The 22,025-nt window shown below is 44.5% G+C and overlaps 4 protein-coding genes across 13 annotated transcripts in view; 2 read left to right on the top strand and 2 right to left on the bottom strand.

Moving 5' to 3' along the window:
* The window catches only part of wu:fc17b08 (ligand-dependent corepressor), a 28,374-nt gene extending 26,616 nt beyond the window's left edge, over nt 1-1,758 (bottom strand). Inside the window, exon 1 of one of the 2 annotated variants that reach the window (XM_037124696.1) lies at nt 1,419-1,758. In XM_037124696.1, the coding sequence (XP_036980591.1) occupies nt 1,419-1,515 (97 nt within the window). In that variant the 5' untranslated portion in view covers nt 1,516-1,758. The remainder of the gene's footprint in view (nt 1-1,418) is intronic. The other variant, XM_037124695.1, reaches the window with a different exon arrangement.
* On the top strand, nt 472-18,028 carry morn4 (MORN repeat containing 4). 9 transcript variants are annotated; one of them, XM_037124707.1, is made up of 7 exons: nt 1,147-1,394; nt 3,377-3,757; nt 3,975-4,204; nt 5,669-5,742; nt 8,422-8,536; nt 8,623-8,732; nt 8,828-10,450. In XM_037124707.1, exons 4-7 carry the CDS (start codon nt 5,676-5,678, stop codon nt 8,974-8,976), a joined length of 441 nt encoding a protein of 146 aa, XP_036980602.1. In that variant the 5' UTR covers nt 1,147-1,394; nt 3,377-3,757; nt 3,975-4,204; nt 5,669-5,675; the 3' UTR covers nt 8,977-10,450. The 9 variants fall into 9 exon arrangements, 7 of the variants coding, with proteins under 7 accessions (XP_036980598.1, XP_036980604.1, XP_036980605.1 ...); XR_005079457.1 differs by lacking the exons at nt 1,147-1,394; nt 3,377-3,757; nt 3,975-4,204 and adding exons at nt 4,459-4,550; nt 17,183-17,249; nt 17,916-18,028 and having other exon boundaries at nt 8,828-9,002; XR_005079456.1 differs by lacking the exons at nt 1,147-1,394; nt 3,377-3,757; nt 3,975-4,204 and adding exons at nt 4,459-4,550; nt 17,183-17,249; nt 17,360-17,941 and having other exon boundaries at nt 8,828-9,002.
* LOC119034044 (ankyrin repeat domain-containing protein 2) lies at nt 11,122-17,400 on the bottom strand. The gene is made up of 9 exons (XM_037124748.1): nt 17,338-17,400; nt 17,160-17,228; nt 15,533-15,679; nt 15,089-15,196; nt 14,907-15,005; nt 14,663-14,761; nt 14,435-14,533; nt 14,254-14,352; nt 11,122-13,360 (listed from the first exon to the last, which is right to left on the bottom strand). Exons 1-9 carry the CDS (start codon nt 17,398-17,400, stop codon nt 13,238-13,240), a joined length of 906 nt encoding a protein of 301 aa, XP_036980643.1. The 3' UTR covers nt 11,122-13,237.
* Nucleotides 18,009-21,681, top strand: st3gal7 (ST3 beta-galactoside alpha-2,3-sialyltransferase 7). The gene is made up of 8 exons (XM_037124702.1): nt 18,009-18,148; nt 18,375-18,540; nt 19,457-19,583; nt 19,676-20,013; nt 20,102-20,288; nt 20,423-20,563; nt 20,980-21,129; nt 21,213-21,681. The coding sequence occupies exons 2-8, from the start codon at nt 18,392-18,394 to the stop codon at nt 21,297-21,299; spliced, it is 1,179 nt and encodes a 392-aa protein (XP_036980597.1). The 5' UTR covers nt 18,009-18,148; nt 18,375-18,391; the 3' UTR covers nt 21,300-21,681.
* Nucleotides 21,682-22,025: the final 344 nt, after the last annotated feature.

The following is a 22,025-nucleotide window of genomic DNA, read 5'->3' as shown; positions in this document are numbered from 1 at the left end:
ATTGAATGAATGTGCTCATAAAACAAAGTATAAGACAAACTAAAGTTTTGACCTGCTGGTGGCAGTGGATGAACCGTCAGGGGATCGAAGTTACCAGATTTCACTCTCTGGGAGACATGAATGTGTGTGCCACATTTCACTGCAGTCTATACAATAACAGCGAGATACTTCAAACAAAAACGCAAATGTCTATTTCCTGGTCATGCTAGAGGAAACATAACCCCGTGAATACATCCCCTGGTAAAAATGAATGCTTCTGTGAAAATGCGTGGCCATCTGACAAGTTGGTGCAGAGAGATTTCACTGTCATTAAAATACATCTTCTGGGGACCTTGAATAATTGCGGGGAGATCCATTCAGTATGTTATGATATTTCACACTAAGGCACAATTTCCAGCCCTATGGAGATGACAGAGGAAACACTGGGGATCATCGATCATCGTGAGGAAACGTCGCTGGGGAACCATGGACCATGAACATCCGTGCCAAATTGAGTTTAAATTTGTCAAGTAGATGTAAAGATATTTCACAGGACAGGTTAAAACGTTGACCTGCTGGTGGTGCCAGAGGAAGATATTTCCGTTTGGACTGACCAACAAGTACACTGACCGTAAAACCATAGCACCACATCGCTAAAAAATAAAAACTAAAAATAAATCTCCCTAAGCCCTTGTAGTAGGACGCTTAGAGATAATGCCTTACTACAAGAGCACTAATTATACTACTTAGCTTCGCGATAACTCAATGCGAGTTTAGCTCCAACTTCCATCGACACACACAGCACAACAAGCTGTAGCCCGCTGAGTAAACAATGCCCTTTAAATTATTTGTCCTAAAAGGGATGCGGGAAAGTATCGTCAGAGAAGTTTTTGAGCGAAACGTAGTCGAAAATGGAAACTACTCCGGCAGTGGAGCAGCCACTTCCTCAATGCGGTAATGTGTGCCCAGAGGATTTGAGAGAGGCAAGTTAAGCTAAATGCTAACTAAAGACATCCACCGCGGGTATCTGTCGCCCTCCCCCCATCCAAAATACAGTATTATCATCGCACGGGAGCGCGCATTTCATCAAACGAAGTGTTTCAGCCGACGCAGCGTCGAGAGACACTCCCTTTAAAACAAGCACGGTGCCCTTTAAACAAACTAACGTTTCGCCACCACATATCTAAAGTGCACGGTTTGGATTCACGAACGGCACAAAAAAAACAACAGAGGACCTCGAATAATAATGAAGCATCTGCACAAAATGCAACGCTGAGCCAACTGCTCGGGCAGAAGAAGGAAACAGTTGAGGACAAAAAGTCGCACGGAGATGCCCCGACTGGGTCCAGTAATAGATGGTTATTTACACCGATAATGGCCACACAGAGGCGAAATTCAACGTGCAAAATTACCGAGTGCGTAACCGGCATCGTCCTTACCTACACAGTGAATGAGTTTGTGTCGCCACGAGTCAAGTTCCTGCCGAAAGCCGCGCCTGTCGATTGTGCATTGCTGCCTTTTACACTGACTCGCCATTTTCTATTTCTTGTGTGGCGGGCACCAGCACGGGAAGAGGAAGCCCCTGCTATGTGAACGCGCTCGCCCCTGAGCCGAAGAGGAAGTGGCTCCTGAGGGGGGAAACGTTCACGGGTTTCACAGTAATCAAACGGTGTAATTTAATCAGAATGTAACAACGTAAATATATAAATAGATTAGTAAGCTGTTGCTGTTAGCACATCAATCTAATCAACAGACGAATGGGCCCTTTTAGAAGAATAATGATGCAGGGTCTCCATTAGGCTGCCTTTTGCATTTGCATTTTTGTATGAAATCAAATGTGACATAGGTATTTTTCAGTTTAAAAAGTCATTAACTGTCTAGCATGGACTGGACGTCATAAATATTTGGCCAATAGTATGAGGTAGTTTGATTAATTGGCTAAAATAAACAGAAATGGTCAGACCTGAAGCCTGAGGCTGCATTTATGAAATAAGAAGTCAGACTGATAGATAGATAGATAGATAGATAGATAGATAGATAGATAGATAGATAGATAGATAGATAGATAGATAGATAGATAGATACTTTATTGATCCCGGAGGAAATTCAAGATATTGATATGAAACCTTTGAGGCAGATACCAATATGAGGGAGTACGAAATTCCAATGTGATCAATCTTACGATATACATACATTTTCTGCAGTGATGACTCTAGTGAGGTTATCAAACACTTGTGACAAAAATATGTAATGGCGGCAGGACATTTTATAGTTTAAATAAACCTCAGCTTAAAAAGTAAATTTAGCAGAAAATGTTTTCGATTCTTAATCAGCCCAAACATCTTTTTCTGCCTTTTGTTCTTTGAAACCTGAACGTTGTCTTGTCGGCAACACATACACCGATACTTTTATATCTGTGATAGCGCAATGATATTGGCCAACAAATATATCGGCTGGGCTCTATTTATGACCAATTCTTTCGGCATGGCTCTAGAGGTGACAGTGTTGGTCCAGATTGATATTAATTGAGATTAATATCCCATGAGCTACTTGATGAGTTGCCATTCAGTTTTGTATAGACGTTCATGGTCCCCAGACGATGAAGCCTTTTGCGATCCTCTGACATCTCCTCCTCCACCAGTGGGTTGACATGTTTTGCTATTAGTGAGATATCTTCACAATTACTTGATGGATTTCCATTCATGTTTGCACAAACTATTGAATGGATAGCTATAACGTTTGGAACACACATTCATGGCCCCTATAGGGTGGACGGTCACATTAATCCCTGACCTTTCATCTAGCACCATCCAATCTGGTCAAATTGTGTCTGGTCCAAAACAATGGTTTCTGACTTAATTCCTAAATGATGACATTTCATCGTCAGCCTTATCTGTACTTTGTGTTTTGTGCTAATTAGCAGAGGTGAGCACATACAAGCTGATAAACTAAGATGGTGAACATGGTAAACTACCACAATAGTGTGAATGACTGGAAGGGACAGGGGGAAGAGCAAGGAGTCAGAGTGAAGCTTGCACTTGAGTCAACTTGAGTGACTGTTTTGATGAATTGCAACTTGACTTGACAGAAAAAAAAAATTACTTGACGCTTGACTTGGACTTGCAAGTTAAAGACTTGTGACTTGATTTGAGACATGGTGACCTGAAAGCCTTCTCTGGGTTCAATGTATGTTCTGTTTAGTCTTTTAGATGTTTATTTTAACAACGCTAGCTGTATTTGGCATTTTAAAAGTGATGGAGACAGATTTTTGTTTCACAAGAAATTAAGAAATAAATCAGCTCACATGAATTTGGTTTCACATTAGTGAGGATCTGATCTTGACTCACCACACAACATCACAAAAAACACCAAGACATTGTCTCCTCTTCCTCTGCAGGCTGTGGAGACTCAACACTGACTCAAGGATACTCATCAACTTCTGCAGGTGCACAATGGAGAGTATCCTGACGGGCTGCATCAAGCCTGGTGTTGCAGTTGCACCACCCTCAACCACAAGAACTGCTCAGCACCTAAACAGCTCAAAGTTGCCACCCTTGGAGGAACTTTACTCCAAGCAGTGTTGGAAGAAGGCCAAGAGGATCATCAAACACCCGAAACACAAACTGTTCTGCTTGCTGCCGACTGGCAGACGGTACCGCACCACCGGGCTCAGAGACAGCTTCATCCCACAGGCCATAAGGCCTCTGAACTCTTGAGCTCTCAAGCTCATTACTGCACTGTTACTGCATCATGTTGACTCACCTGTATACCTCATTATGTAATGCTTACTATGTTTATACCTGCAAATATCACAGTACACATATATTTCATTATTTTACCACTGTCTACAAGCTATGAAACCATCAGTATATATTATATACTTACACCAACGATATCCTGTCCATAGCTGTCTCTCAATAATCTTTAATATTTTGAATATCATTTTTTGTGATTGAGGAATGCATTTTATGAATATTTCCTTCACTGTCTCCAAGCTGTAGCACCCAAGGCCAATCAGAGAAAGTTTTCAATGGGAGCCAACCGCAGCGATGCAATGAAACAGCGCGGCGGTCAGGCTGCAATGATGCTGGTGTGATGCTGCCTTCATGCGCTGTGGGAATTAGTGCAATCCTGAGATGAGGCGCGATTGAATGTCTGCGTGAAGCCAAGAGGAAACGTCACCACGGTTGGCAAGAGCAAATTCGTTTCTTCAAGGATTCCTACGGTGAGACTAACTTTACACAACGCTTTAATTTCACTACAGGCCGGTAGAAGGACATTTCACAATTAAGGCTGCGTGATGATTCTGCAACACAGCAGCCACTCTCAAGTTGTTAAATAAATCAACGGCCGCTAAAACGCATTTTGCTGCACATTTTGTTACGGGTTTTAGTCAACCTGCGGCACCTGGATGTCTACTAAGCCTGGAGTGGTGGGATGTACGAGCTGGCGAGGAGCGCGTAAACGCATCATACGTTTACACCGTTGCAGCCGGTGTTTTCATAATTTCACGCCCCTCCGGTCTTGTACGGAGGCTTCCATGCTCCTGAGGCGACACACGTAGCGTACAGGTAAATGGTAGCGTTAATAGGTGCTTTAGCTTCCTCGCTTGTTAGCGTTTTCTGCAGGTTGCAGTCGATTTACAACCGGCATGTCATTAAAAGCGACAGCCTTATTGAGCAACATCTGTGTAAAGGCTGCGCGGATCGAAACACATTGACAGCCTCGACCTGGGTATTTACAACAACGGGCTGCCTCTGTCTCTTTCTGTTAGTGCGAGCCGCGGGTTATTTATTATTCAATGGCGACCGCATGGGTAAAACTACACCTGACTGCCATTCTGTACAACACTGTTGTGCCATTTGTCTTAAAGCTGGAGAGGCTCTGAGCAGGGTGTTTTGGTTTGTTTGTTTTTTTTCCCCTCAAATGGTTCTCATATGCGGTAAACATGTTGTCAGTCATGCCACAGTCACGCGTGTTGCTTGCCACAGTCAGGCGGTTTTTTTTTCTTTCTTAACTGGGCTCATTACACTTAAATGACACACACATATACACACACACGCACAACACAGGGCACCAGACACACTGCTCCTGCTGCCAGTTACAGGACGGCATCCAACCCACACTGTAAGTTCAGCTACAGGGACTGAACAAAGGTTTCTGCCCACGACAAAGAATCTGAGCACAAAACAACGGTTCGAATAGTTAATCATGTCAAGTAATGTATAGGCGTTCACGGTGTTGAGCACTATGATTAAAGGCAATCAGTGCTGGTCACATGAGGCTGTGTCATTCCGAGCCTAATGCATGTTTTTTCCCCTGGCTTGCCTCATTGAGCTAAATAAACGTAAATGCCAAATTACACCCGGCTTCATTTGTGGGTCGTAAAACAATAAGGAGCTTGAGATTGCCGCTCACATCCCACTGTACACGAGCACAGGATCGACGACTGTCACAGTATGTCAGGAAGAGACAGTTTCCACCTATGTTTCATGGACCGAGCGACTAATGATAACAATAATCCCATTAGGGGAAAGTGGCTCCCTCCACGGTGAAGTCAGAGGTCACAGTCAGCTAAATACAGCATCACAGAGCTGGAGGAGATTGACGGATGCCTCATTTAAACGGAACTTGCCAGCCACTAACAAAAGAATTGACGTCAACGTGTGTGTTTGTGTGTTGAGAACAGGGGTGACATGACTCTGACCAGAGGATCTTTCACCTACGCCAGCGGGGAAGAGTACCACGGCGAGTGGAAGGAAGGCAAGACACAGCCACACATCACGCTCCTCCGATTTAAACAGACTCTCACTTAACTACAGAGGTGGAGCTAACTTTCACCTGCACCTTTTGTGCTGCACGTCTCCTCCTCACGACGTCCCTCCAACGCATCACTGTGTTAAACATCAGTGAAAAAGCTGAGGCGAGACCCCGACGGACTGGGACACAATGCATTTAGTGTTACGTAAAGTTTGGATTTATCGTGTAAGACGTTAGATTAACCCATCCATATGCGGCCCCCACTTGTACTGGACAGATATTTGGAAGCCATTTTGTAATCATTTAAGTTGAAGCGCCATGACCCAATTCTTGCATGGCGGATCCCTAAAGCCCTGTCCACAATTCCATCTGATTATAATGTTTGCGTCTTTTTGTCATTTTGAGATAATGCATCACAAATCCGAAATGGCAGAGATAATATGAGACGCACCGAGTACTTCTGGAATAGCTGTTAAACACTCCTAGAAAGTCAAACAAAAAAAAAAAAATATATATATATATTTTTTTTTTCAACTCAATGCGGTGTTAGAAATACTTGTATCCTGGATTTACGAACATTTTTCTGGTACATATTCTTTCTGTGACCGAAATTACAGCTTTCCACTCCAGTGGTTGTCAGGGGCCAAGGGGCATACTCTGCCTATTTAGAGCCTGCATTATTTCGTGTTTTTTATCCATTAAACATAAATGGCTAACAGTCTTCAGAGTATGTCAGAATATAGGTCTATTGTATCCAACTATAATAATAGGCAGAGTGTGCTCTTTTGTACTCACTGGAATGGACAGATGTATTTTCAGTCACAGAAAGAAAGAAAAAAAATCTGATTAAAAGTATTATTAACGTTTAGTTGAAAAACACTGTTTCTTTCTTTTCTTTTCTTTTTTTTGCCTGAAAGGACTTAACAGTAATTCCAGAATCACTTTTTGTACAGTATTCGTCCACTGCAGTGCACATCTACGTGACTCCTTCAAAATAACATATATTTGGTGAAAATAAAGTTATGGGCATGACATTTTATTTGTTTTATTGTAAAAGACCTTTTTACTGCTCAGTGAATTAACAATATATGTGCATTTAAGCGTTAATTGTTCTGGTGTGCGGGTAACCAAATGTAAAAACTGAAGACATAATCTGTATTTGCACAAAATGTTATTAATGGCCCGTACATTTTGAAAAACGCTCCGAGGACAATTTTTAGCTCATTCATCTTTTCCACACCTATCAGGAGATATATTGAAATTGGACTCTTCCAATTTCAGTAATTAAACATCATCTCATTCACACTAACTGGCAAACTGTGCTCATATTTAACAAAGCTCTTACTGAGAATGACATGCAAATGGGATGGAATGAGTGCTCCTGATTTGCCTCTGAGTGCATCTTGTGACATTAGTTAAGCTAACAGCACTCTGGGCCTCATCATGTGCTTGATGCTCATTAAATCAAACAATTGTCTTCAGTTCGAGCCCCCAGGCTACGAATAACACAGTACTGTTATACTAGGCGTTTGTAGTAACATACTGAATGTTTGTGAGCTAATGAGCAGCTAGCAGGAACAAACGCCCTGTGGCAGTAAATGTTAGGTTTTTCTATTCATAGACGTTTGCGTCCGGAAAAGTAGAATCTTTAAAGTGAAGGAGAAATGGCTTGTCAAAATGTTCACCTGTGGAAAAGATTAGGGGATGAGGACGCTTGCACCGCTTCACACACACACACACACGCGCGCACACACACACACACACACACAGTGATGCTGGTGACATGCAAGCTCAGGCTGTTTAATAAAATCCCAATTAGCCAGCATTGGCAGCCCATGACGAGCAGAGCCAGATTTACCCGCTCTGGCTTCGTCAAATCTTCTGGATTAGACTCTGGACCTGTTTGGGAAATCTCAAGGAGTCTTCTGTCAGCTGCTGCTAAGAAACCAAATCACCCGCAAACACTCGGAAGAAGACTACCCTAGAGTCATTTTGGGCTGTTTTTATGCTGCTTTTTCGGTCTAGCACTGGTGTGTTCCTTCACCATTCAAAGACAACTTGGTCCACATCACAAGCGTGGCATCGCAGGTGTAAGCCCGTTGCAGCAGTTTCCCAAAACTTGTAGGTGTGTGCCCTCTGACATGATTATAGGCTTCAGTAGTGGATCATGAGCTACAAGGAGGAGAGTGCAAGTACATTCCTTGACTGTTTTCACAGTCTGGATCCTAAAGCACAAATCCCTGCTAAAAAATCTGCTGGATTAGAGCTCTGTAATTCCCACCCTGCAGGAGGCAGATGGGACTCCTAATTCAGTAGTAAACCTTTAGCTGACAGAGTGGGGGGAGGTGGATACTTGAATCCGAGCACGTACTAACTCGGGCGACATATGTAGTGGCTATACAGTGCCAAGTGAATGTAAAACCCTGAGCCGTATTGCAAGTTCAGATGTCATGCTCAGTTGGTCATCTGTCGGAGTATGTTACACACCATTACAAGGGAGTAATCCATAAGAGGCTAAGTGGTTAGATGAGGCATGATAACACCCATGTAGATAAAATGTGCATCAGCAAATGGCATCAAGATCCCCCCGCCCCGTCAAGGTTGTTTGCCTCGGCTGGATTTCTTGTGTTTCCATCATCTGTTTGAAGCCATTACTCACCCCGATGGTGTGCAACTTTCCAGGTCGGAGGCACGGCGTCGGCCAGCTCAAGTTTCAGGATGGCACCTGCTACGCCGGCCAATTTGAGAATGGACTCTTCCACGGCTCTGGAGTGCTGTTCTTCACGGATGGATCCAGGTGTGTGAGCCGGGGTGAGTCAGACAGAGGTTTTGTCCTCAGTCGCCAGAGAAAAGTGACACGTTGCTCTTTTTCTGCCGTGTCAGGTATGAGGGGGAATTTGCGCACGGAAAGTTCCAAGGCACGGGCATCTTCAGTCGGTATGATGGCATGAGGTTTGAAGGAGAGTTCAAAGATGGACGTGTCGAGGGATATGGTAAGTCTGTCACACCGCTGGAACGATTTGTCCTTTTGGGATGTCGATATCGTCTCTCTGCAGTTGGTCACAGTGTCCCGTGTCTGTGCCTCCAGGGCTATTGACGTTCCCAGATGGAGCTCACGGTGTCCCACGAAACGAGGGCTTTTTCCAAAACCACAAGCTGCAAAAGCGAGAGAAGTGTCCGGGAGTGGTGCAGCGAGCGCAGGCTTCGGCCTCCGGCGCTCGCAGCCTGGCCCTTTGACCGCCACGGACCCTGGAGGAGACACGGTGAGGGTTCCAGGACCTTCCAGGAGGACCTCAGGGATGTGTACTCGTATACGCCCCTCCAGCTCTTCTCTCTTTTTCACCATCAATCTTTTTCTTTTTTTCTTTTCTTTTTTTTTTTTTTAATGCATCTTCTTTGAATTGCCTTCACAGTGGCATGGGATGCACATGCAATTTGACCAAACAATGGCTCTCTGTGTGACTGACTTGAAATGCACAACACCAACAAGAGGCACACCTTTAACTTTCACGAGTCATGCAAACACCAAATGCTGCTGGTTTTTTTCTCCCTCTTGATCTGATTCTTGTACTCATAAACAGTGTCTTAGTGTTTATCTCTAGAATAGTTAGCTCCTCTTACCAGTGTTGTTGCACATGTGGTACTCTACAGAGGTTTCTCTTCCTCCCTCAATAGGAGGAGGTGTAAAGTAAGACTGTATGCCGAAACTTTAGCCACTAATGAGATAAATTCACCTTTTAAAAAAAATGCTGCAATCCATCACATCACAGTGAAACCTAGAGGAACCACGTGGAGTTTCTGACCACTGGTGGCGCTATGGAGCAGCTCTCTCACAAGCGTTGAGGTACAAGGATGCATGTGGGCAACACGTTCTGGTTTTGCCGATGAACAGTTTGAGGTGGGAACGTACAGAGACACAGCGATGCTCCCGCAAAGCCAGCGAGGAAGAAGCACGCAAGCTCGAAAACGCGGATCCAAAGAATGCACGACGTAAAATAATCCAAAAGGAATTGGCTTTTCAAATGTTTCGTGAGGAAGGAAATGCACCCAACGCGATTGTCAGGCCTCAAAGATGCACACAGTGAATGTAAACAAGTTCTGTTAGTTTGTTTAAAAAAAAAAAGAAAAAAAGGGAAAAAACTCCGCAGGGCACCTTTAATTTTCCTGTCATCTCAATTATCAGTGCTGCTGCAAAACCTCATCTTTCAAGGAACACATTTTGTCACTAGTGTTTCTCCTTTTAGAGGATCAGTATTCACATTTGCCTTAAAGACATTTGGGCACAAGAGTGCAGTTCAAGGGTGTCCATCAGAAAAATTAGATCATGCACAGTGCCCTCTCCGCCCCTTCCCCTCTGCATCACTCGCCCTAAGGTGTCTGTCATCCTAATGATCAAAATGAATTTGAGGCCTGTTTGAAGACCGCCTCGACTCCGGGAGACACGTTAAGCTGTCGCTGAGTTCCAGCTTCCATCACTCACAAGTCCAGCAGCTCTCCCCTCTGTGACAAAACCTCCTTCTCCCAGTGGAAATCATGGGAGAGGAGATTTAAACTCAGCTGGATAATTCTCCCTTTTTTTTCCCTGCTGTATAGCCTGATAGACTTGGGTGACTGGACATCTGAAAATATGATAACTAAATGCATCAAATTAGGGATGTAGATCTTAACCGAGGCAGCTGAATGAAAGAGTTTATAAATCGGATATATTTAACAGTGTGTTGTTCTAATGTATGTGTTTTTTTCTGTGAGGTGTGTACATCATTGTCATTGATCGTGTTCGTTCTGACCTTTCGAAGGAATTGAGGGATCACTTTTTGATCAGTCAGGTCGAAAAAAAATTGTGTTACTGAGCTATTTACGACGGTGGGTATTTTGAGGTGTGAATAGCCAATCACGGCTTGCCTGCGATTACAGGTCAATACAGCGTACTTGAACAATAAATAGGCCTTACGGAGCATTTGTAGACATGGCTTGTCTAGGGTTGCCTACATAGAACCTCAACCAAAGACAATCAAATGTTATTATAGGCGAGGAAGCTTGGGACAGCCAACAGGAGTTTCACGTGTTCTTTCTTATGCCAGAACATTAAAGGGGCATTGTGTAGTTTTGGAAAAGAAATTCAAACTCAAAATTGTAATATTTCAGTGAAGTATCGATGCAATTATTTTTTCCATTACTGAATAAACAAGCTGTTCTCAGAGGAAAATAAGGTCTCCGTAAAACAGTTTGAAGCTAGAAAGGTGGCAGGGTCCGCCATATAAAACAAAGTAAAACAGAATGAAATTGTCCTTTACAGTGAGTTTGTTTATTTAGTCCATTCAGTCAAGAGAGAGAAACAAACAAACAAAGAGAGGTGGTTTATTTACTGTGTTTAGGGATTGGAAAAAAAAAAAAAAAAAACAGTCAATGAAGATCTGTCCCTTCTGATTAAAATTTCTTCCCCAAAACTACGTACTGCCCCTTTAACACACACCAGTGAGGACGGATCCATCTGGGGCTTCAGTGTGCGAGAAAAAAAACAGAAGGTCCGAAGATTAAACAGGGAATTTCTATCACACTCTGTTGTAAATATGCCTGAAGTCTCTAGCCTGAAACGCTGCAGTTACTGATCTTCATTGTTGCTGTATTCTATGAGGGAAAAGGAAATCAATACGTAATATTGTGAGCCCATATTGTGCTTGCTTTGAATACCCCCCTTTGGAACGGCATGTGTGCAATCACAACGATCGAAGATAACATTAGAGACAGAGAGAAGCAGAGCAGTGCATGCATCAGTGTCACTCTCTACAAGCACGGCGTGATACTTTAGTGTTGGCTTTATGTGCAAACTGTGTAACAACCTGTATTTCAGATCACGTAACAGTGTTTTTTTTTGCTCTTTCTCCGGTGTTGGACACAACGCATGCCCGAGCCTTCTTTGCCTACGCAAGTGGAAATGAACTCACTGGAATCTCACATCCATTTCCAGCTGGAAACAAATGGTGCTTTAAAAAAAAAAAAACAAAAAAAAAAAAAACGTGCCTGTCCAGACTTTCACCTGCCTGGAAAATATCATTGCCATGGTTACCTTTTTTTCCCAGTAACAATATAATGTTTCTTTGAGTGCTCTCATCTGCACAGTGTCCCCCTCATTCACATGGCATAGGTATCACATAGGCGGTAAATGGTTGATGTGTTTATTAAAGCTTTGAAAAAACAGACCTGTGTCTTTCATTGGGTATCACTTGGACACAGTAATATACAGGAGGCAGTTCATTTAAGATGAATGAGCAGCAATCTGTGGTGCTCACTTAGGCTGAAATCTGCAGCTGTAGGAAGAAGTTTAAATGCCTGACTGAAAAACAGGTTCCTCTGGTTTTTGGCTGCCGAACAGCATGGAGCCACCGCTTCTCCCATCCCCCTTTCTCATTCGACACCACCCCAGCCCTCAGCAGCAGCAGCACGCTGCTTGCAGTTCACATGGAATTGAAAACGACAGAACTAAAGCTTTAAAAAATGTATGAGTCCAACAGATTTAAGAGGGAAGCCTGTTTTTCTACTGTATTCCATTGAAAGTAAGCTGTAATATCACTGGCCAGCTCGATACACTGAATAACACTATTCGCAGTGTAATCTTGTACATGTTGTGTCTCTGACAGTCACACTTCCTTGCTTGGGACAGGAAACATTGCATGTGGCTGATAGTCCATCGGATGAATTTCACATTCACATTATGGAAAAATAAACAGCAGCGGCACAGTATCTGCTGGACACAATGTGCTCCGAAGTGAATGGCTGCATGTATGGTGAATAACTGTTCATAAACGCTGCATTGTGAGCAGTGGGGGAGCTGTCGGTGTTCCCAGTGCGAGTGGCCAACCGCCCTCGGGAACATTTGAGCCACTGATGGTAGAAGGAAAGTATGTCCACTGAGCTCCCCTTGAATCCCTGACTTTAGCGGGGGGCATACCAGCCATCTCTGCTATCGTCAGCTGACGTCGCACACACACACACACACGCACACACAAACACACACACTGCTACCGTGTGCTCCGGCCTCGTCTGTCGCCTCGATAAAACAAGGACCCCTTGATGTGCGTTCAGCTCCTGCACAGCACTTTCTATTAATATTATTCAACTTCCAAAGGCATCGCAAATCAGATGTGAAACATCCATGAGAGCGCTCCTGAGATCACAAAGCTCTCTGGAAGCGAATATCAAAAGCTAAAGCTCGCATAAAGGTCTGTTTCCTCCTCCATATGTTTTTGTCTTGAGATAAGCAGATCACTTTGAATCCATCACACACAGGCTGACATTTTCCAGGGTCAGAGTTCAGACTAATCTCAGAGGTTTAACAGCCTAACCCTGGAAGGCAGATTTTATTGGCGAGCACATTTAAAGCATGTGCTCAAATACAATGTACGCAGACCCACAGTGGAATTGCAGAATGTGTTTTGAACCTGAGACAGAGTGTCATAGAAACTGACTTCATGGAGAGGATAATATCTGAGCTCCTGCATTATTCACTCCGCTCCCTCGAGGTGTTCTCGGGCGGCACCTCCCTCGGCTTCTCCAGCCTCTGCAGGGTGTCCATGATGTCAAGCTGCCATTGTTTCACCTGCTGCACCGCCGTCACTCCCTCCTGTAACACAGTTCACACTGTCAGTTTGTTCGTATGGGGTCATTTTGTGTTAATGGCAGAGTTGAGTTTTGAGCCGCAGCATGTTAGCTCAGCAAGTTTCCTTTAAAGGACTAATTCCACAAATGAGCTTGTTTGCCCTGTTGTGGAGAGTTGTATTCGGAGATCAATACCATGTACGTACATTTAATGTGAGGCCACAGCTAGTAGGTGGTAATTACATTTATTGACATTTTTTGGAATTAATTTTCTCTTATTTTAACAATGTAGAGAAAGACTGGAAAGTAGGAGAGAGAAGAGGTTTAAGAATATGATTTCCAGCAAAGGTCCCTGGCCAGTATTAATCCACCCAGGGCGCCATGGGTTAGCCTATTTTAGCGTAAAGACTTGTGTGACGTCAGCCTCACCCTGTGACAAGCATCACAAAATCCACCCACTTGCACCTCAAAATACTGTACATGTATTCCATAAAACACCCCAACGCTGGACACTGAGCTAGCAGACTGCACGGCAAAGAAGTGGTCGAGCACATATCTGAACCGCGAGTTCGATTTAAAGATAAATACCACTGTCATAGTTTTACATTTAAAGCAACATTATGTAGAAATTGGCATTCTGTGCGACTCGGCACCTCCTTCCCTTTCTGAGGCCGACACCACTGTCGTAAATAAAACTCCCAGGTCTGTAACAATGTGTTAGAATATAATGTAATATAATGTCAATTAATGTCACTACAAACAAATCCCATTACGTCCTAACAATGTTATGCAGTAAACATTTATGTGACACTGTGAAAATGATTTTGAAGCTGTCTATTTTAAGGTTTTAACATAATGTTGCTTCAAAGCAATCTTTGAGCCAAAACACTGCCTGCACCACGGGTTGCGGAGACTCACGTGATTTTTTATTTTTGTGTCGGCCCCCGCGACTATGAGCAGCTTCACTATCCTGTATCTGTTGAGACGCACTGCATCGTGCAGGGCTGTGTCCCCTTCCTGAGAGCACAGAAAAAAGGATTGAATTGATGACAGAAATAAATTATGGAGGCGAATCACAGGCTGTTGGGCTGCTGCCTACCCTGTCCCTGGAGTTGATTTTGGCACCGCAGGACAGAAGGTACTCCACAATGGCTGTGCGGCCTGTTCTTGTGGCCACATGCAGGGGAGTGCTGTATAACTGCGGCGTGGAGGGTATTTGAATGCAAATCCACACACAGACACAAAAACAAGGACCAACTGTGCATCAGTATAAGATCTACAGTACGTTCACAGATGCACGTGTGAATTCAAATTCAGGCGCATTCACCTTATCTCTAACGTTCAGGTCTGCCCCGTGGCTCTGCAGGGCTTTGACGACATCCAGGCTTCCTCCTCTGCAGGCCCAGTGTACGGCTCTGGAGCCCAGCTGAAACACAGTAGGAGGGCCTTATCCTATTTATACCGCTGACTTGGGGCCACGGGAGGCTGGAGCTTTAGCGTGCGACGATAATCTCGCCCAATCTCATCATCATCCTCGCACACAAGCAGCGTGCCCGCACGTCTTACTGTACCTGATCTTTAAAGTTGATATCGGCTCCTCTCTCCAAAAGCATCTGGACCACGGCGGTGTGTCCTCGCAGAGAGGCGCGTTGCAGCGCCGTCCTCTTCAGCTGGAGAGTTCAGATGGATTGTAAGCAGAAAATCTCGGTAACGCATCTGTATAAGAAGAGCATGCCATAGAAGAAGAGCATACCTCATCGTGGAGATTAGGGTTCCCACCATCAGCCAGATACTTCTCTATTACATTCAGTTTGCCTTGACTGGCTGCATTCATCAGTTCTCTTGCGTCTTCAGGACGCGTCTGTCCACACACACACAGAAAAGATACGGTTTTTATAGATAGTGAGGTGATGTGACTAAAATACAACACCTAAGACAGCCACAGTTTGTTCACCCTGCTGCCGTCTTGCAAGAGATACAGAATATCCACCACTGTGCCACCAGGCTCCTGAAGTCATCCTCCACACTCCAACATAAAAATGAGTTTCATTTGCATGACATATTATAATTGATAAGTGTATCCATAGTGTGGAACAGTATATAGGGTCTACAAACTTCCTGTCATTACATAAAACCCTGTGGTAAAATGATAAAGTAAACAGATCTTGAATAAAGACTCTGAAGAACTGAAGCTCACCACAGGGATTTCAACACTCGGCCTGGGGGAGCGCGTTGTCTTGATATTCTTCTTCCTTTTGCACAGCTCTGTGATATTCTCTCCTCCGCTCACGTCCAAAACCTCACAGCGCAGGTCCGCGGAGATCCTCCTCACTCTCCCCTCCGCCTGGAAGACGGCAGACACGGCAACAATGTAAAAAAAAAGGCGATCAAAAGGGAGAGAGATGAGAAAGTGTTATCGGCTTGTGAAGCAGATGTGCCCAGTGGGCTGAGGGGTGTTGAGAGCTGGGAACGGCGGTGTTAATGTCAAAATAAATTCACAGCATAGTGCAAGCTATAAAACTAGATTGAAATGAATGAAGTCAGTGTCAGCAGTTATTATCCGTAACAGCAATAATGTTGGCAGTTAATTATCTTTGTTTGGTACACACAAAATGAGTAGAAATTCAAATGAATCTGTGTCAAGACAGATAATCAAACGGCTGAATTTTCCCAAATATCTTGATACATGAGGCTCACTGTAAATGCATCCCTTCCAAAGCATACCAGCAGGAAACTTTCTTGTCAGTTACGAAGGATTAGCTAAAACTCTGGAGATGTAACTCCACTCAGGGCTAACACATTGGTTTAGGGTGGAAAAGGAAATGACTAAAATCAGTAGTCATCCAACTTAATACAATGAATAAACACAATAGCGAGAGCGCAAACAAGCCTGTTCTTAAGTAATGACTGTACAGGCTCAGGCAGAGGCAAAAGCTTAAATATGCTGGGACTGGCATTCAGATTCTTATTAACTGAAGCTGCCCTCCAGAAATATAAAGAAAAAGCAAACAAACAAAAAGACATTTTTAGATTTATACCGGCTTTATTTCATATTTCAGCCCCAGCAAGTTCAATACACCTCCCTTTAATCCCTTATAGAACTATAAATCCTTCTCTACCACAAGAGCTGAGGTCTGCTACAGCCGTGTCTTCTTTTGAAAACAGGCAAAAACATGGTCTATGGGCTAAAACGTGCATGACTGGCTGACAGGTAGCATTTTGTTAAAGATTTGTGTAAGATCTTCCAACCTTTTATGTTTTTCTTGTACATGATTTTGCCATGGACAGTGTTTACTCCACTTTTCATTTTCATTCTTAAGCACATTTAGTCCTCACCTGCCGTGTGAAATGTAACACATCCAAAAAGTTGACTCTCGGATCAGATTTTCAGAAAACACAGACTGGGAAATGACTTTGATTTCGTACTGCACATCATTTATGTTCTATTATGACAATAAAACAATCAAACTGCAGGCGACATCATGAATAATGCTGCTTGATTTAAACAGGTGGATATATGTGGTCTTTCTTTCAGCGTGTCTGCAAGTGATCGACACTTTCTCCTCATGTTTGGGGCTCAGCTTCAAAGCAGACATGATCAGTGCTGCTGTTACAGTTCATCAATACACACGTTTTACACATAAAAATACCTGCCTACCTACCTTGGATTTTCAAACTGGGACATTGAAGTAACAGTTGCGTTGAGTTTTTATAGACAGTCTGCTCTGCTGCAAAATATCTCAGTCCGATTATAATTCCAACTTAACGTAAGATACAGTGATGTAAATGGACAATCATCACAAATGTTACTTCTCCTCACCTACCTGAGCTTTCTTTTCTGTTCCAGGCTCATGGTCCATCACACTGGCTGCCCACTGCACCACCTCCTCCATCTCCCAAAAAAATAGACAAAGGTACAAAGAGTCGAGGAACAGCTGAAGCTGTTCAACACGCACCAGTAATCTATCTGATAACAGTAAAGGGGCAGATAACTCAGCTGACTGGGAGTCTCTTTATACGGAAGTACTGTTCGCCTTCGCTTCCTTGCTGGAATGCCGGGTTCATGGTGGGACATTGCGTTACCCCAACAAACAGGTGTGTGTTTGTGTGTGTGTGTGTGAGTGTGTGCACTTCAGTGTCCTTGCCAAAACCTCTCTTGTTCCCTCTACCTCTCCTCCTCTCCGCCATGCGCATACAAACACACACACACGCACACATACCAACACATTGGTATACAAATGCGGTGGGCACATTCGTTCCAGCAGCTCCTGGCTGTGCTCACTGCCGCCGTTTGCTGCAGCAGAGGGTACGACTCTTTCACAGGAGGACGGCCCTCATAAACACACTGTTTTGGGGGATTATGTTATTTAAGAAGGTTTCATTACTATGAAGTGATACCTTGTAAATATCTGTTTGAAAGCACACCAACCATCAGTCACTGTGCAGCCCGTCAGCGCTGGAGTCAACCATTCCACAGGTTTCTCTCTCAGCAGGTTTTTCCTCATGCACATTAGGGTTTTGTTTTGTTTGTTTTTTTTCTGGACACTTCCCCTTCCTCGCATGTTTGCATTTCCATGCAGATTGTCATTGGATCCACCGCCGGCCGCGCACACGTGTGTTTACAGAGTGTGACAGGGCATCGGGTTAACATTTAACCAGCGTTGTTGCGGGAAGTGACAGAGTTCAGAGGAGCAGGGAGCAGCCGCAGGAGCAGCAGCAGCCATTTTAGCTGCGCAGGACACATCTTTCCGCCTCCACCTCAGCCATGGAGAGGTTGATCTGACTATCAACTGACATTTCTACCAAACTGGTTGTGAGTCATGTTGTTGATTTTACTCTCACTCACATTCCTCTTGTTGTTTTAGTGTGTAGAGACTATTTCAAAAGGCAGTCCCTGCTGATAGGAATTTAAGCTCTGTGAACACTTTCACATTGTCATGAAGAGAGTTTATTTTTCAACTATAGAGAGAAGCAGCATCGGCTACTGGTAGTTCTGTCATAGACTCTTGGTGTGTGGCTCAGTAATGTGCGTGTTTCAGGTGGAAGAACAGCTACCATGGTGATTATGAATCACTTGAGTGTCGAGGACTCAGACGACGGCTCTCCACTGCTGCCTGAGGCTGCGGAGGCTGCGACACCAACGCCTGTCTTTCACAGACAGCGAGCGGCCACAAAGACCGACTCCAGGGAGTTTTTCCTCAGCAGGTACGGCTCTGCACTGCAGGGGCCTCACTTATTTAGTGGAGCCGCTCCGTCTGGTTTTATTCTTGTTCTAACAGTGGAATGTTTGCGCTTCGCCGAGAAGAATGCCGTATGTGCTCACTGAAAAATACAGATTTTAAGAAGCAGGCCTGCGAGATTTATGGTGATTCACGACAACACAAATAGAAGCTGGTGGCCTCTGGTGCACATATGGAGGATGATTCCCGTGTCCAGCAGTTTCATACATGTGTATAACAGTGTTGCAGTATCCTCCTTAACAGCTGAAGTGGACGGGGACTTTAAAATGTAAAGAAAAAACAAACACATAACATGGCTCCATACAAGCTTGTCTGGCATAATCCAAATCTCTGGAAGCCCAGAGAACCCAAATTGATTAGAAAAGGTGTCTTTCACTCCCTTCACTGCAGCTGCTAAGCTAAAACATTAGCATGTGCCTCATCCGAAGTAGGTGCACAAACTTCACTGCCCGTGGGGCGTTTAAATAACGTCTTTTTGGAATCAATTTAAGATTTTGTGGCATCCAAAAACTGTGATGACACTGCAAAAGCAGAATGTAGCCATTTGGCTTTTCTTTTTTTTTTTTCAGTAGTTTTCTTTACGTTTTCAAACAAGTCTCCATCTGCTTCAGCTGTTTAGCAGAACACTGCAACACTGTTTTGCTGTGAAGGTCCAGAACTGTTTTTGTGGACTACAAAACATCCCCTTGACTTTCCATCTGCACGGGGCTGAGCAGACAATGACGGAATTTTCATTTTTGGCTGAACTTGTCCTTTAATGAGTTAACTTATGTTTTGGCAAATAACGTGTTAGTGACATCATTGACAATTTCTATGCATGGCTAAATTCATGTGTGGAGGGGATGCTATAAAGCCAGCTCAGTTGTCTTTTGTCCTTACAGGAGCGCGAACCTCATCGTCAGTCTGGTGCTGCTGGTCGGATGCTACTCTGCTATCCTGATTCCTGCTTACCTCCCCTTGGATAGGGAGGCATCTCTCGGCGATGACTACCAACAACCCAAAGATCTGGTAAGGATACACATCTCAGAAATCTTTTTTTTTTTATTTTCATTTTTTTATCATTACTCCCCATTCACCAAGCTTCTCTGCCTTCTCTTCAGCTCCTCTTAAACCGCTCAGCCTCCCTGCTGACAGACCCCTGTCAGCCTCGCTGGTGTCTGAAGCACCTAAAGACCCTGGCCTGTTCCGCGGGCCTCCTCGACATCCCTGTGTTCGTGCAGCAGGACAGATCGGTGCCCTGGGAACTGTCCCCGCCTCTGGGGCTCCAGGGAAGTGAGGAGCATCTGGCCCTGGCTCTTGCCTCCCTGCCTCAGCCTGGCCTGCCTCCATCACTGAGGGGTGAAGGCACCTGCAGGCGGTGTATGGTGGTGGGCAACGGAGGGGTTCTTCATGGGAGCCATCTTGGATCCCATATAGATCAGTATGACATCATTATCAGGTAGGTGTCAGGCACAGAAGAAAAAAAACAACGCCGTGTTAACGAAATACGGTGGATTTCATGTATGCGTGTTGACCTCTGTTACCAGGCTGAATAACGCTCCAGTGCCTGGCTTCGAGAGGGATGCCGGCTCCCGCACCACCATCCGCCTGATGTACCCAGAGGGAGCGCCTCACTCTGCAAACGAGTACAAACAGACTACCATGGTTGCTCTGGTGGTCTTTAAGAGCCTGGACCTGGACTGGCTGACTTCTGTCATCACCAAACAGCCCCTGGTGAGCCGACATCACAGGAACCATTGCACACAGAGAGGCTGCGTTACATAAGCCACGAGTGTCACAGCAAGCCGTGCAGCAGCAGCATCACACTCACCGCCTCACAAGCTTTACACCCCCTGTGTTTTTAATAGAGCTTCTGGTCCAAACTGTGGTTCTGGAGGGAGGTGGTGGAAGACATTCCTCTGAGACCAGAGAACTTCAGGATCCTCCACCCGGAGATTATTCACAAGACGGGACAAGTCTTGCAGAAATATACTCTGAAACAGGGAAACGTGAGTTCTAACCTAACGTGCTTTTCTGTGTTTAATTCCCTTTGGACAAGTTGTGATACGCCCTCACACTGTGCTCACGCACTCTTTGTTGTATGTTTAAACACAAGGCTGCATGCAAACATAAGAAAAAAAAGAGCCCTAGAACAATGGCACGTCTGGGTGGCGCGACCTGTCCTGAATAATGCATGCTAATGCCTCGCTAAGGCCTGTATTGACATTGCTATAACACCAGGAAATAGAGGGATGAAAGATGAGCACACACAACCTCGGCTCCAGAGGCGGCTCATTTTTATAACCGCTGCACTCTATAAAGGGAATTTTGTCAGTTGTGTTAGATACATTTCTTGAAATTCTGCAGAGTTCTAAGAAAAAAAAAAAAAAAAAAAGAATCAAAGAGCGTTGTCTGTCCTCAAAAGATGGTGCCGACGCTAGGCGCCAGCGCCGTGGTGATGGCTCTGCAGCTGTGTGACCAGGTCAGCCTGGCAGGGTTTGGGTACGACATGCAGCATCCGGAGGCCAGGCTCCACTACTACGAGACCATACGCATGGGCGCGATGAAGGCTCAAGTAAGTTAAGAAAACACAGAGGGAGATAAGGCTCATAAGGCTCACGCGGTGATATATTTATGGCTCGTTATATGAACATCCAGGTGGTGCATGACGTCAGCGCCGAGAAGCTCTTCTTGAGGGACCTGGTGGCTGCAGGAGCCGTGACTGACCTCACAGGGGCTCTGTGAGTCAGCATGGCAGAGACTGATAATTCACTGAACTCCACACACACTCCTCTCTCTCTCTGTCTCTCTGTCGCTGTCTCTCTCTCCCTCACTGTGAGCCTGCATGGAGTCCTCCACACTGTGCCCCGCTGGACGAGTCCAACACAGCGTGGGACTGACCTTTAAAATGCTCACAGTCTCCAGGGTTGACTGACGAGTGAACAAATTAAACTGTGAAGGTTAGACAAGCCGACGATTGCAGAAGCTAACAGCCATATCTCATTTAAAACACCAGGTGTAACCAGTGACCGTCAGCTGGAAGAATATAGGAACTTAACGATAATAAATGCAGTGGTTCGTGCTTTTTAAATGATGTTTACAATGACTGAATAAATAAGCAAATGTCTGTCTGCTGATGTTTATTTTCTTCCTAAAAAAAAAATCTATATTAAGGCCACAGTCTTTTCCTGCACTGGTACATTTTAGATTGTCGACTATTTCGCGTCCATAAACTGTTCTTATTCCCAGACATATATGTAAAATTATGCTGAAACACCACTCCCAGTCCAGCCTCCAGTAAATTCAAATCTGTCTCTTGAAATGTTCGGAGCTGTCAGAGGCTCGGCAAAAATAAGCCCGCAGATGACCTCTAACTGCCCCTTTTAGCTGGAAAACACGATGGGACCACATCATCTAGTCTTACATGCTCAGAGTTCGGATTTCAAAACTATATCACTGAAAATGGACACT

This window comes from Acanthopagrus latus, chromosome 15 (genome assembly GCF_904848185.1).
Source record: "Acanthopagrus latus isolate v.2019 chromosome 15, fAcaLat1.1, whole genome shotgun sequence".
Lineage (NCBI taxonomy): Eukaryota > Metazoa > Chordata > Actinopteri > Spariformes > Sparidae > Acanthopagrus > Acanthopagrus latus.
The sequence above is the reverse complement of the archived record's forward strand: the minus strand, read 5'-3'. Positions and strand labels throughout refer to the sequence as shown.